This window comes from Arvicola amphibius, chromosome 3 (genome assembly GCF_903992535.2).
Source record: "Arvicola amphibius chromosome 3, mArvAmp1.2, whole genome shotgun sequence".
In the NCBI taxonomy this organism is placed as follows: Eukaryota; Metazoa; Chordata; class Mammalia; order Rodentia; family Cricetidae; genus Arvicola; species Arvicola amphibius.
This window is the reverse complement of record NC_052049.1, coordinates 89,993,009-90,007,557: the sequence shown is the minus strand read 5'-3', so window position 1 is coordinate 90,007,557 and position 14,549 is coordinate 89,993,009. Positions and strand designations below refer to the sequence as shown.

At 47.7% G+C, this 14,549-nt stretch overlaps 1 protein-coding gene across 3 annotated transcripts in view; it reads right to left on the bottom strand.

Moving 5' to 3' along the window:
* The window catches only part of Carm1 (coactivator associated arginine methyltransferase 1), a 42,464-nt gene that overhangs the window by 1,651 nt on the left and 26,264 nt on the right, over positions 1-14,549 (bottom strand). For all 3 annotated transcript variants that reach the window (XM_038321913.1, XM_038321914.1, XM_038321915.1), the window contains exons 3-14: positions 12,747-12,853; positions 11,754-11,858; positions 8,283-8,393; positions 7,169-7,346; positions 4,526-4,616; positions 4,223-4,304; positions 1,609-1,694; positions 1,335-1,424; positions 812-949; positions 629-718; positions 445-557; positions 255-332 (exon numbers count right to left, since the gene is read on the bottom strand). In XM_038321913.1, the coding sequence (XP_038177841.1) occupies positions 255-332; positions 445-557; positions 629-718; positions 812-949; positions 1,335-1,424; positions 1,609-1,694; positions 4,223-4,304; positions 4,526-4,616; positions 7,169-7,346; positions 8,283-8,393; positions 11,754-11,858; positions 12,747-12,853 (1,269 nt within the window). The remainder of the gene's footprint in view (positions 1-254; positions 333-444; positions 558-628; positions 719-811; positions 950-1,334; positions 1,425-1,608; positions 1,695-4,222; positions 4,305-4,525; positions 4,617-7,168; positions 7,347-8,282; positions 8,394-11,753; positions 11,859-12,746; positions 12,854-14,549) is intronic.

Sequence of the window (14,549 nt, the reverse complement as noted above, 5' to 3'; positions counted from 1 at the left end):
GGAAAGAAGGAGGGAGGGAGACGTCACCGCCCCCAGCCTGCCTGGCCCACTCCACTCTTATGGTTGGTGTGGGAAGGGCAGATGGAGTGGTGACATGAAGATGGAGAGGCACACAGGGCTAGAGTACCCAGGAAGAGGAAGAGGTGACCATGACAGCGACAGTGGTGGCAGAAGACCAAGCACTGGCTATTGAACTGGCCACTGGCACATCCCAGTCCTCCCCTGCCATGGCATAAATCTTAGGGGACACTCACCTAAGGGAATCAGGTTGTTGTGACCGACACTAGAGCCGCCGGCAATAACACTGCTCAGGTCATAGGCAGTAGGCATTCCTGACCAGAAAGTGGAGTATTAGGGGTTCGGGCAAGGCAAGCTCTGGGGACCTGGCGTCAAGGCTGCCACCACAGGCCTCCATCTATGTCTGGAAATTGCATTCAGACTCACCGGCCACAGCCACCCCGCTGCTGAGATTGTAGGTGCTTCCTGTGTTCCACATATTCTCGGAGGGAGATGTGTAGTGTGAGCCAGGTGGGGGTGATGGGGTTGTGCCCGTGTACCTATGACAGAGATTCACTGTGGGCAGGGCTGTGGGGCTCCTGATCCCCTCCCCCAACTAGAACCCTGCTACCTGAAAAAGGGGTTCTTCAGGTCCAGCAGATTACTGGATTTGGAGCCTGTCTGGTCGACCTGGGCCACAATACTGATGTCATAGCTCTGTCTGGGGAGATAGAGAGGGTGGCTGTGAGGCAGCTGGGCTGGTGGGCCCCTGTGCCACTGCCTTATCCAGCCCTGGATGGGTGGCAGGGTGCACCTTTTGTTGGCAATAAGCAGACATGTCCCTGAGAGCGTGTCTCCAGCCTTGGCAAACAACGGTGACTGGAAGAGGCACCGGACCTGGTACCAGTGGGTCAGGGGCTCTGTTGGGGCTGTGGACAGCCACACGGTCATTCTGTCAAGAAGAGATGGGTGTACTTCACTAGGTTGGCACCACCACTTGTGCCACCAACCCACATACCTTAATATCACCCCAGCAGCTTTCCCTGAATGGTCCCCTGGGGTCTCAGGGCTAAAACTGGCTCAATTACAGGCAGGCAAAGGCAAACATGTGGACAGTCAATCCATGGCCATGGGGTGCCTACTCACTCTGACACCCATGCACTGAGACAGACACACACAAAGGACAGACACTCAGGGTAGCTGCTGAGGAAATGACAACCACAACCCTCCCCTATAGTTCTTCCTGGGTTTTGGATGGGAAGAGCCACCTGAGGAGTTATGACACAGCCAGGCCTGGAGGCCATAGCTGCAAGGAGCCCCAGCAGTGCCATACTTACATGGAACCAATAAAAGCAACATCGAACCAGAACGCCAAGCCATGGACCAGCCCTGAATGCAGCATGTGGAATTTGAATGGGATTTCTATCCTGCAAGGCAAAGGGCATGGGCTTGCTGTAGAAGCCCAACCTGACTGTGAGGAGAGTAGGAGGTACCCCTCCTACTGGGGGGACAACAGCTGGCCGTGAGTGCCCAGGGGGTGATGGGTACATGACTATAAGGAGTGCAGGGGTAGGGTACAGCAGCTGTGGGTGTCCAAAAGATGACAGGTACCTGTGCAAATCGCCTTCTTTGGCTTCTAAGAAGTTCACTGTGTACTTGACAGATTTGGCCATCAGGATCCGGATGTCAAATGTGTCCTGCAAGATGATAGGTGTGACCCAGCTTGTGCTGCAAATGCCATGGAAGAAGGGGAAAGCCTCAATGCCTTCCCTTATTCTCCAGGCCTGGCCATGGTACTAACCTCTGTTATCTGGCTACATTATTTTGCCCTTCTTAGATTTGTTAGGCACAACACTAAGGACAGCAATTAGACTACACCCCTCAAAATGTTATATTATAGAAGCAGGGAGATCTCTGCAAGTTCAAAGCCAGCCTGGTCTATATAATAAGTTCCAAAGCTGGATGGTGGTGGTGCACACCTTTAATCCCAGAATTTAGGAGGCAGAGGCAGGGCAGATCTATGTGATTTCGAGACCTGCTTGGTCTACAGAGTGAGCTTCAGGACAGCCAGGGCTGTTATACAGAGAAACCCTGTCTCAGAGCAGATGGAGCCCTGGGCCTCATGCATGTAAGCAAGCACTCTGCACTGAGCTAATCCTTAGGATGACAACACGACAGCGAGCAACAACCATATTCCCACCTACTCAGCAAGTGATGGCACTTGGGTCTAGCCTAAACAACATATGGAAATCTCGTTTAGAAAAGAACAGGAGCCTGGCCTGGTGATTCATGCCTTTAACCCCAGAACTCTGGAGACAGACAAATGTGGGTTTCTGAGTTTGAGACAAGCTCTGTCTTAATAGTGAATTCCAAGCCAGACAGGGCCACATTGTGAGACCCTATTTCAAAAAACCAAAAAGGTTCACCCAGCTGGTTTAGCAGGTGAAGGCACTTGCTGTACAAGCCTGGCACTATATAGTCCTGGCTGCTTTGGAATTCACTTACAGGCCAGGCTAATCTTAAATCAAGAGAACCTCCTGGGATTAAAGGCCAGCACCACCATACCCTGCTGGTATTTTCTTTTAAGCATACACAAAGCGTTAGTTAAGGACTACACACTAGACTTGGATCAAGTTGCAATTGTCCAAGGTCTGACAGTACCCAGTGCATGCTCTCTGATGAGAGAAATGGATACACAATAATATACCAATTGTGCTATATTTTGAGGAAAAGTTTAAAAAATATGCACCTGCAAGCACACGTTTGAGTGTTAAAACTTTTCTTTTTTTCACCCCTTTTTACGCAGTTTTTTGAGACAGGTTTTCTCTGTGTAGTCCTGGCTGCCCTCGAACTCAGAGATCCATCTGCCTCTGCCTTCCGAGTACTGGGATTAAAGGTGTGCGCCACTACTGCGTTGCCTAAGACTTTTTCTTGATCCAGGCATAGCTCTGGGTTCCAGGCCAGCTAGTGTACATACTAAGAGCCTGTCTCAAATAAATAAAATTTAATCATTGAAAAAAATTTTTTAGAGACTTACTCATTTAATGTCTTTTTGAAATTTTATTTTTATTAGGTATATTTATGTATATGACTATGTAAATGCACCTGGCTTTGGATTGCCTAGAATTGGAGTTGATGTGAGCCACCATGTAGGTGCTGGGAACTGAACCTAGATCCTCTGCAAGAGTTACAATTGCTTGCAGGGTGGTGGTACATGCCTTTAATCCCAGCACTCCGAAGGCAGAGGCAGTTGAATCTCTGTGAGTTTGAGTTCCAGGACAGGCTCCAAAGCAACACAGAGAAACCCTGTCTCCAAAATCTAAACCAAAAAGAAAAGACACAGAGTCGGAGAAGAAAGTTACAAGTGCTCTTAGGTGTTAAGTCATCTCTCCAGTCCTCAATTTATTAAATTTTATTTTCTGTGTGTTTTCTCTGTATGTAAGTACACGATGTGTATGCAGTGCCAGTGGAGGCCAGAGAGATCTGATCCCCTGGAACATGGTCCCCCACAAGAGCCACTAGCGCTCTTTTTCCTCTTTTCTTTAAAAAAAAAAACCAAACTAATTTATGGGTTTATGGGTCTGGAGAGATAGCTCAAAGGTTAAGCGCACTGGCTACTCTCCGATGACTTGGGTTCAATTCCCAGCACCCACAAGGCAACTCACAACCTCTGGAATTCTAGTCCCAGAGGAGCCAACATCCTTTCCTGGCCTCTGTGGGCACTGCACACATGTAGCACAGACATAAATGAAGGCAAAGTATCTACCCATGTTAAAAAAATTAGTTATTTTACACGTGTGGATGTTTATCTGGACCTAAGTTTGTACACCACAGTGTCTGGTGCCCCATTATAGATGGTTGTGCCCTGCCATGTGGGTCCTCTGCAAAAGCAGTAGGTGCTTGTAATTGCCATATTTCCGTCTCTGTTACTTTTACCTTTGACCTTGTTTTTATGAAAGATCCCAGGCCAGCTTGGATCTTCCGATCCCTATCTACATGCAAAGGTTACAGGCGTGGATGACAATGCTTATTTAGATTCTTAATTATTGAACCATGGCTTTATGTATTATTCAGTCAAGTTTGCTACAGAGCCATCCTGCTGGTTGGTTGCACATGCTTTGCAGAGTGAGGGAGGGATGAGAGAAGCAGAGTTTCTAGATCCCAGAGCTTGGTGAAGCCCTAACCCCATCCATCAGTCCAGCAGTGCCCTCTACACACAACTCACCACGACAGGTTGCCGGAAGTACTCATCCACAGCGGCGCCTCGGAGGGCTGACAGGTCTACTCCATGGAAGGATGGCTGGTACCTGTGGAAATTCCCAGCCCCACCCTGAGGTCACAAGCAGCAAGAGAGGCAGGTGGAGTTACCTGCTTTCTTTCCTAGCTGGCCCTCATCTAGCCCATATCCTTCAGATCCTTCCAAGGGGGAAGAGAAAAGACAGAAGAGGCAAGGGCCCACCTGAGGACTGGGTCCATCCCCGAGCAGGCAGGCCCCATGGCCTGGCTGGGAAACCTAGGGAACACTCACCAGAAGTTGGCTTTGGTGAACTGCTCCATGTAGAGCTGTTCATCGGTGAAGGGTGCGAGGTGGACGTCACCAATGGTGGGGAACATGTTTCCTGGGAGTGAGGGGGAGGGGCAGGGAGGGGTGCTGTTGTCAGGGCAGCACATCCTGCAAGGCTGGGTAGAGCTTCCAGAGGACCCTGAGATCCCCAATCATGGACTTTCCATCCATCCATCCATCCATCCATCCATCCATCCATCCATCCATCCTTCCATTTCTCCCTCTCTCTCTCCATGCTCTAGTGTGCAGCACCTTTTGTCCATGACCTCTAGAAATGTGTGAACTGGGGATGGAACTTGGTGACCCTCAGTTTAACTATCAGACATAATTTTTTTTTTTTTGCTTTAGTTGGGGGGTGGGAGAGGGATGAGGTGGGAAGATAAGCTCTCCTCTAGCCCAGCCAGGCCTTAAACTGCTTACTCAGCCTCCACTTAAAATGTTGGAATTCCAGGTATACATTATCACCCTAACTTGTTTGTCTTTTTGAGATGGGGGTCTCATTGTCTCAGGCTCCCAGATGCCAGGATCTTAAGAATGTACCACCATATCCAGACTAATTTTGATAGAAGGCCCCTTTCTTTCTTTCTTTTTTTTTTCAAGACAGGATTTTTCTAGGTAGCCCTAGCTGCCCTGGAACTCGCTCTGTAGACCAGGCTGGTCTTAAATTCAAACATCTGCCTGTCTCTGTCTTCCAAGTGCTGGGATTAAAGGCAGACACCACCACCGCCTAACTCAGAGGCTTTTTTCTTTGGTGATTTTTATTTTCAACCATCACCCACAGATCAGTTCAAATTTTCCCTATGTAGCACCAAGCACTTGGATCAGCTCGTCTATTACAGCCCCCATTTCGTCAGTACACTTGTTTTCATCTCACTGATCTTCGTCTATCCCAAGAAGGGAGTGGGCAGCCGGGCGCCTTTAATCCCAGCACTCGGGAGGCAGAGGCAAGAGGATCTCTGTGAGTCTGAGGTCAACCTGGTCTACAAGAGCTAGTTCCAGAAAAGGCTCAAAAGCTAGAGAAACCCTGCCTTGAAAAAATAAATAAATAAACAAATAAATAAAAACAACAAACAAACAAAAACAAAACAAAAAGGGAGTGGGTCTATCCCCAGGTCCCAGTGCTAGCATAAAGCCTCTTGGTGTCCAGTGTGCCTGGACTGCTCCAAACAAAGTGAAGAAAAACCTAGGCTCTTTGGGATTAACCTGCATCGTTCAGCCAGGACTACCCAAATACCAGGCTTGGGCATGTGATTGAAACAGATGTAGAGGATCCTCCTCTGAGACTCATGAATAAGCAAAATGGGGCTAGGTTGGGAGCAGGGAGAAGCAGATATGCGGAGGCTGATCCTGTACAGAATGAACATATGGCTTGCAGATGTGGGCCTCCCTCCCCATTCACACTAGGTTAGAATGCTCAACTATGGCCAATGGGATAGATGACAGAGGCAGGTGGGGCATCATATAAGGAACCCATTTCTGGCTCCTACAGGCCAGAAAGGCTGCCTTTAATCCTCAAAGGGTTTTTGAGGGCATGAAAACCACCTCACAGGTAATCTCCAGCCTGACTCCTGCATGGTCTCACACAAGGGCCAAGTCACTTCCACTTCATAGGCTTAGCCACCAATACAGGAGAGGGCAGCTTGGAGTCCCACACTTAAACACATGGAGAAGTACAGCTACCTCTTCCCTACAGGAACTGAGCCAATGTTGGCTCTTAGGCAGAAGAGTCATGGAAGCCATACATTCAAAGCTGCCAGCAGCACTTGCTTGGTTGCTCATCTCTAGCTGAGGCTACTGCTAGATCCAGGTCCTTGAGCTCCCACAAACACATACACAAGTGTGCCCATTTACCCTTAAAGATTTCACACCTTCATATACACACCTACCTCCCCCTAGACTCTAACATGTAAACATCCTTAAACACCCACAAACCATCACATTTCCCACACCTTCAAATATGCACAAACACATCTACACTACTCCAGACCCTCACCATCCATACACCACTCACATAAGAACACACGCCCATAAACTCAAGCACACACCTTCATGTGAATACCACACAGAGACACATATGTACACCCTCATCCACACACCTTATATAGTTTCATACATCATTACACATATATAACACCTGCATCCTTAAGCATGTACACATTCTCACCTGCCCACTTCTTAGCTCTTAAGGAAGTAGGCTGGCCACATTGCCTTGGGTAAGATTTCCAGTTTGGGAATTAACAACCCTTGGGAGACCACCAGTGATAGAGTTCCAGCCCATTCCCAGACTCACATCTCTGTCCTGTTAGGGGTGGCTCTGTGGCAAACATACACAAGAGGCACCAGATACTTTCTGTGATCCCTTCAGGGGTTTGTCAATGCCTGGTGGGGTGAGGTTTGGGGGCTGAGGATACAGAAGCCATAGCCAGCAGGTAGGGTTAGGGTAGGAGGTAGGGAAAAATCCCATCTCTGTATGTAGATCACTGAGAGACAACAGGACAATTAGCCACCTATAGGCTGCTGGTAGCAGTGGGGCTTTCCCAGGGGGCCAACTACTCTGGTTGAAAGGCTCAGCAACAACCTCAGTGCTTCTGAGCATGGGACACTCACCACTGGGCTTCAGGTACTTTTTGGCATGGAGGTAGCTCTCGAGCATGCGTTCATTGAAGAGCATGTAGCCCATGGGCTCTGAGATGATAATGTCCACTTGTTCAGGCAATGAGACCTCCTCTACCTTGCCAGGGATGACCACGATGCGGTCCGTCAGGTTGTTACTCTTCACCAGGACCTGCAGGAGGTGAGAGAAGGCTCCCTGTGCTTGCTTGGCATAGGCCCTCCTCACCCCTCAGCTCATGATGGTCTCTGCTCATAGCTAGCATGAGTCACCCCCTCTGCTTTCCCTATGGGCATCCTAACCATGGGGAAAGGGCTCCTGTGGTTCAGCTGTCTCGGGCACCAATGTCCTTGATGCCAGGGGGAATGCTTACCCCCAAAGCTGCAGCCTAGTCCTAGCCAAGTTGTCTTTCACACACAGTGAGAGCCTGATAAAAGGATGTGTATCAAAGGGCTCACAGGTTACAAAAAGCAAGAGGCAGTTGGTCAGGAAAGACTGAACTAGCAGGGAAGCTCTCTGAAGGTGCTGACTGAGGCTCATAGTCCCAGATCTGCAACTAGGGAACATCCAGGAGCAAGCTCCCAGTGCTCGTGTTTGTATGAGACATAGGCTGTAGGAGAGGGAGCCAAGCTCATGAATATATCCACAGAACAGTCTGGAAGGACCTAGGGGACTCTCTTTGTCTAGTAAAGGGCCTGAGAAGTATGAAGCCAGGGATAAGAGCACAGTACCTAACCCTCTGTAGCTTTTCAATTCTGAACTTGAAATTTAAGTTTTCCATGAAAAAAGTGTGTGTGGGAGGGCACCAAGGATATGGCAAAATGATATCCTTTTGTCACCTGCACAGGATGTATGGAACTGAGAATTCCCAATACAGGGGCCGTGTGTTTGCCACTTTGTCTGAGGCATGAGAGCACATCCTTGTGGATGCCTGGTTAGTCATTGTGGCTTTGCCACCAGAGCCCAGTGGCCTCTCTCTCCTGCCTATAATCACTTGGTTCTAGAGACAAAGAACAGCAGTGATGTTCCCAGTTCCCCTAGGGGCTCTCAGTGGGTACAGAGATGAAGGACATGAGAAGGGAAGGGCTTGGGCCCCAGTAGGACACTGACCTCAGCATGCTGGGCCATGGTGCTGGCCTCCACTGCGTAAATTTTCCTGGCTCCTGCTTGAGCAGCAAAAAATGACAGGATCCCAGAGCCACAGCCTACATCGAGAACAATCTGGAGAAATGATATGTGTATGAGGCTACAGATGCGCCAAACACCACACACTATGCCCATCACAAACAATATAAATAAGAGCAGAACTAATATGTGTCTACCAAAGAATTGTTTTCAGGGGCTGGAGAAATGGTTACTCTTCCAGAGGACCCACGTTCAATTCTTGGCACCCACATTGCAGTTCACAACCACCTGTAACTCCAGTTCCAGATCTGCTGCCCTCTTCTGGCTTTCATAGGCACTGCATGCACATAGTACAGATACACACAGACAGATGCTCATATACATAGAATAGAACAAAAAGCAATCCCGCACAATGGCAAATGCCTATAATCCCAGAATGAGAAGGCTGAGGTAGGAGGACCGTGAATTCAAGACCAGCCTAGACTATATAGACTCTATTTGAAGATTAAAACATGGCTGACCTGGGAATAACAGAGAGACAAAAACCAGAGAGGTGCCAAAGGAACTAACCTGGTGCCAGAGTCTCATTGTTCTTGCCCATCCATATGCTGAGAAGCTGAGACACAGAGCTAGCATAAGGCTTGATACCCAGGTAGGTCCTCACTTTTAGGAGCTACTTTTTATGGGACTGGGGTCAACATGGAGATAAAACCAGGCTTCTGGGAAGATTGAGCCTGGATCTCTTGCTCAGTCCCAACCTTATAACCTGAAAGTGGCTGAACATCTGGGGTACAGGCTAGGAACCTCTCTGTAGGAAATGGAGAGGTTGTCATCTAGGGCTCTGAAGTATTGAAGGGAGTGGTGTGGGCTTCTGTATGCAGAGTGTCCTATGCTGATGCTAATTCTATCCCCAGAAGCAGTCTTTGCTAGGGCAGGTGAGTGGCCCAAACCTGAAGCTCAGCTGAGACTGGACATGAACTTGGCAGAATCCTGCATGTTCTGGATGTGTGGGGTTGCTTCCACCTAAGCAGAAAAAGGACGGATGTTTCTGGGGTGGCATGTGTGGGCTTTCTAAGGAGGAGTAGCTCAGGTACAGTGGCAAGTACAAAGGTAGCACTGTTGCTAGGACCGTGGCTTCTTTTTAAGCTCTGGATGAAAGTGGAAATGGGCCCAGGCCCTGGGAGAGCCAGAATACCACCAAAAATCCATGTGATTTGAAGGCCCCAAGCACTGCCTGGGTTTCAAGTCAGGAAAATATCTGTGCACATGCCTTTAATCCCAGCACTTGGGAGGCAGAGACAGGCAGAGTTCAAGGCCAGCTTGGTCTATGGAGCGAGTTCCAGGATAGGCTCCAAAGCTACACAGAAAAACCCTGTTGAACCCCCCCACTCAAAGGCACAAGGTCCCATCTGCTACAAAAGGCTAAACAAATAATGGGCCATAGGATGAGAAGGGAAGGCTGTTCCTGGTGTGGAACATTGAGGCCCTAAATGGGATAAGGTGATGAATATCTGTACTTGGCAAGTGGAAAGTGAGTTCAAGGCAGGCCTGGGCTACCCTAGGCAATCTTGTCTCAATTCACCCCTCTCCACCATAAAAAAGATAGAGAAGGGAGGGAAAAAAACAAACAAAAAAAGGACCAGGGAGATGTGCCTCCTTTTACAATGGGATCATATATAAGGCAAACTACATGCGAAATGCCTGACCTACTAAACATCTTAGCCTTGCCTGGCTGTCTGGACACATGCTGAGAACGTCTGTCTACCCCCACAGCTAGGCCAAATCATCCACCAGAAGCCTAGTTCATCACAAGGTGCTGATTACCTTACACAGTACTAAGAAGACCAGAAAGACAGCAGCAGCTCCCCCTGCCCCTCCTGACATCCTGTCCTCCTGACATTCTGCTGCTTTAGCCTCTTAAGTGTTGGGACTATAGATATGCACCACCAACCTAGACTGAACAGCAGTAAAAGTATGAAGAGTAGGGTTATGGTGTTGTGAAGGACTGTCCAGTCAGAGAGGCAGAGCCCCAGGAGGCTCAGATAGGAAGACTGAGCCTAAATGTAGCTTGGAAAACACAGCAGGCATTGTCTTCTAACACCCCCCCCCCACACACACACCACCAAAGACACTTCAAAAGGGTTCCACACTACCTACCCTGTGCTTGGAGGAGGGGTGCTAGCTAAAAAGGCCAAGAACATGTAGACAGATCTTGCTGTATTTTCTCACCAAGCCAATTAGCACATCATCAGCATTATTGCCAGAAAAGGCCTAGGTTCTGAATTCAGTTCGATGGAGCAGAGTAGGTAGCTAGAAGCTCCAAAAAGCAGTGAGGCCACTCTCTCTAGTACTGTTCCCAGTGTCTTCATTCCACTGTTGGAATCTTCTGTGATAAGCTGGCTAGCATGTTTCCCTGAACTTTGTGAGGAGCTTGGGTAAACAGCTGTTGCAGCACCCCAACTCAGCCATCTGTCAGAAGACCTGAGAAAGGAAGTTGGGGCTGGCCCTGACATTTAAAGCTGAGGGGTGGGGTTCTGTATCACTGGAGTTCTCAGTCCATGGGCTCTGCCCTTATTCAAGGTAGATTAAACTAGAACTGAGATGGACGAGAGAAGGTTCAGCCGGGGTCCACTACTGCTGCAGAGCTCAGCTGCTCCCCACAGAAGCCATCTGTGCGACTAGGAGAGGGGTGTGGCTTCATTATTCTCAGCTCTTTCTTCCTCCTTTTCTTGAGAAAGGGACTCACTGTAGCCCTGGATGATTTCCAATTTAGAACTATACCTGCCTCTACCTAGATCAAAAGTGCATGCTGCCATGCCTAGCTTACTTACTCTTTTATAACACACACATCCAAAACATCAACTTCTGTATCTAAAGCTGTTTTATTTTTCTGCAGTGTTAGACTGGAAGTCAGTTTTCTTCATGCTAGGAAAGCACCCCAATCCTACAGTTGATGGCCCTCTTGGCAACATCTCCTGAGTGCTGGCATCAGCAGTCCACGTAAAACTTAATGTTTGTTAAGTATACTCCACCCAATACAGCTGAGTCAGAAAGCAGTATGACCAAAGGCATGCTAGAAGAGGCAGAAGTGACTGTTTTCTACAGGTCGAAAAATGAACATAATTTTAACTAAAAGAAAATGGAGGGTTGATTCAGAAAAAAAGGGGGCTGGAGAGATGGCTCAGTGGTTAAGAGCATTGCCTGCTCTTCCAAAGGTCCTGAGTTCAATTCCCGGCAACCACATGGTGGCTCACAACCATCTGTAATGAGGTCTGGTGCCTTCTTCTGGACTGCAGACATACACACAGACAGAATATTGTATACATAATAAATAAATAATATTAAAAAAATAGAAAAAAAGGCAACAGAACTGGAGGGAAGAAAGGGAGGCCCCTGCCGCAGCCTCTCAGGCACCCACAGCCTTGGTTCAGTAGGCTTTCTGTACTGATGGCTCACCTTGTCCTTGAAGTCGGTGTGGTTTTGCAGGATCGCACGCTGGTAGGTACCTGTACGCACATAGTCCTGCATCATGTTCTGCTGCTGGGACAGGTAGCCATAAAACTGGAACAGAGACATATCAATAGCACACGGCACATGGCATAACAGACTGCCACAGCCCTGGCTGCCCTAAAATGGAAGGAGGGCCTGACAGCATAAACCAAGGGAGGTCATGTACCCTCCTCCAGCCTGAACCCAACTGACAAGAGCCAGCTGCTCCATAAGTGGGAGCAGGGGTCTGAGGAGCAGTTCCCAAGAGGGACACTTCATTGTCGTCATGGCTGAAGGACACAGCTAGATGCCACCTGAAACCGGAGGCCACCCAAGAGACCACAAAATTTGTCATGGATGGGATTCTAACACCTGGAGGCCAGCTGTTCTATCTTAGGGTCCCAAAGAAGAAGAGGAATGGTTGGAACAAAACCCTAGTGCTCAAAGAGCCAGGCAGGTGATGTGCGGTGTTTCTCTGTAAGACAACAGGCGATCAGGAGGCAGCGTGGCACCTGGCAGGGCCACAGGCTTGGGCATCAAGCAGACCTGGCTTTCCCATCGTGGCTCTGTTGCATAAGAGCTGTTTGACTTGGAGCAAAATCACTTAACCTCTCTGAGCCTCAGTTTTCTCATCTGTAAAATGGGGACAATAACAGATGTTGGGAAAGTCCAAGTGCTTCTGGGCATGTAAGATGGCTTACACAATGCCTTACACTCAGCAAGGATTTAGGATATTGCTACAGTTCAGTCACTACTCTAAACACCTGGAACTTGGGCTTCACAGATGAGGAAACTGAGGCCTAGCAAGTGGTGAACGCCCACTAAGGCTACACAGCTAGTAAGGGACAGAGCCAGGAAGAGCACTCATGTGGGTCTACACTGTGCTGTGTGACCCTCCTGTGGGAAGGTCCGGGAAGAAACACCGGGTGGTTGTCTGGCCCAGGACAGCTGCTAACTCACCTGGAAGTACTGCACAGCTGAGGATTCCTCTGTTCGCTCACTGAACACAGAGCGCTCCAGTGTGTGGCCCCGACAGGTTTTCAGGATGTTGTAGAAGGAACAGAAATCTGGAAAGGGGGAGCCAGATCACTGGGAGGCCAGTACTAGGATCTCTGGAAGAGTCCAGAGGGCCTCGGCATTTATTCTTCCTTTCTGTCTTTCCTGTTTTTTCTACCTTGGACGCATGGGAACTGGTGACTTCTTTTTCCAATAGAGAAGGAAGGCAGAGCATCCAGGACTGCCACTCTGACTGGCATGAGGGCACGACGGCAGGTGGCATGTGGTGAGGGATTCAGCACCCTTCCCTGGACACAGTGCTATGAAGGTCTCTGAACTGACTCACAGAGAAGTTCCTCAGAAGGTGGGTACCCCCACCCCTAGCTGAGGAACTATAAACAACTGGTAACTGCTGAGGGAAGAAGAGCTAGTTTTCTCTAAGGGCGCATGTCCTAGTAGGAAGACCCCGTCTGGTAGATGGCTCCACCCATAGGTATATAGATAGCACAAATTGGACTGGGTGGATTATACATATTAAAGAAAAAAATAAAAAAAGGAGGCAGAGAAACCCTGTCTTGAAAAACCAAAAAAAAAAAAAAAAAAAAAAAAAAAAAAAAAAAAAAAAAAAAAAAAAAAAAAAAAAAAAAAAAAAAAAAAAAAAAAGGAGGCAGGATGTGGGATAGATCCGGAAGGAATTAGGAGTGAATATGTAAAAAATACATTGTATAAATGTGTAAAATTCTCATAGAATAAAATTACTTTGAGAAAAAAATTTATCAAGAAACTTAGAAAAATGGCCACCAAGTTATAGATCAGTTAAAAAAAATCATGTTGTAGAACTGGCTCAATGAATAAAATCCTTGCTAGACACAGAGGTCTGATCTCCAAAATATACAAAGAACTCAAGAAACTGAACACCAAAAGATCACATAATCCAATAAAAAAAAAATGGAGTACAGACTTAAACAGAGAACTCGCAACAGAGGAATCTAAAATGGCTGAAAGACACTTAAGGAAATGTTCAACACCCTTAGTCATCAGAGAAATGAAAATCAAAACAACTCTGAGATTCCATCTTACACCTGTAAGAATGGCCAAGATCAAAAACACTGATGACAACTTATGCTGGAGAGACTGTGGGAAAAGGGAACACTCCTGCATTGCTGGTGGGAATGCAAGCTGGTGCGGCCCCTTTAGAAAACCTGTGTGGCCCCGACAGGTTTTCAGGATGTTGTAGAAGGAACAGTGTGGTGATTTCTCAGAAAATTAGGAAACAACCTTCCTCAAAACCCAGCAATACCACTTTTGGGTATATATCCAAAGGATGCTCAATTGTGCCACAAGGACGTGCTCAACTATGTTAATAGCAGCTTCGTTTGTCATAGCCAGAACCTGGAAACAACCTAAATGTTGCCCGATCGAAGAATGGATAAGGAAAATGTGGTACATTTACACAGTGGAGTACTACAACAGAAAAAATTAATGACATCTTGAATCTTGCAGGAAAATGGATGGAGCTAGAAAACATTATTTTGAGTGAGGTAACCCAGACACGGAAAGGCAATTATCACATGTACTCACTCATAGATGTTTTTTAAACATAAAGCAAAGGAAGCCAGCCTACAAACCACAATCCCAGAGAATTTAGACAACAATGTGGACACTAAGAGAGACTTACATAGATCTAATCTACATGGTAAGAAGTAGAAAAGTACGAGATCTCGTGAGTATATTGGGAGCATGGGCACCTAGGGGTACGGTCGAATG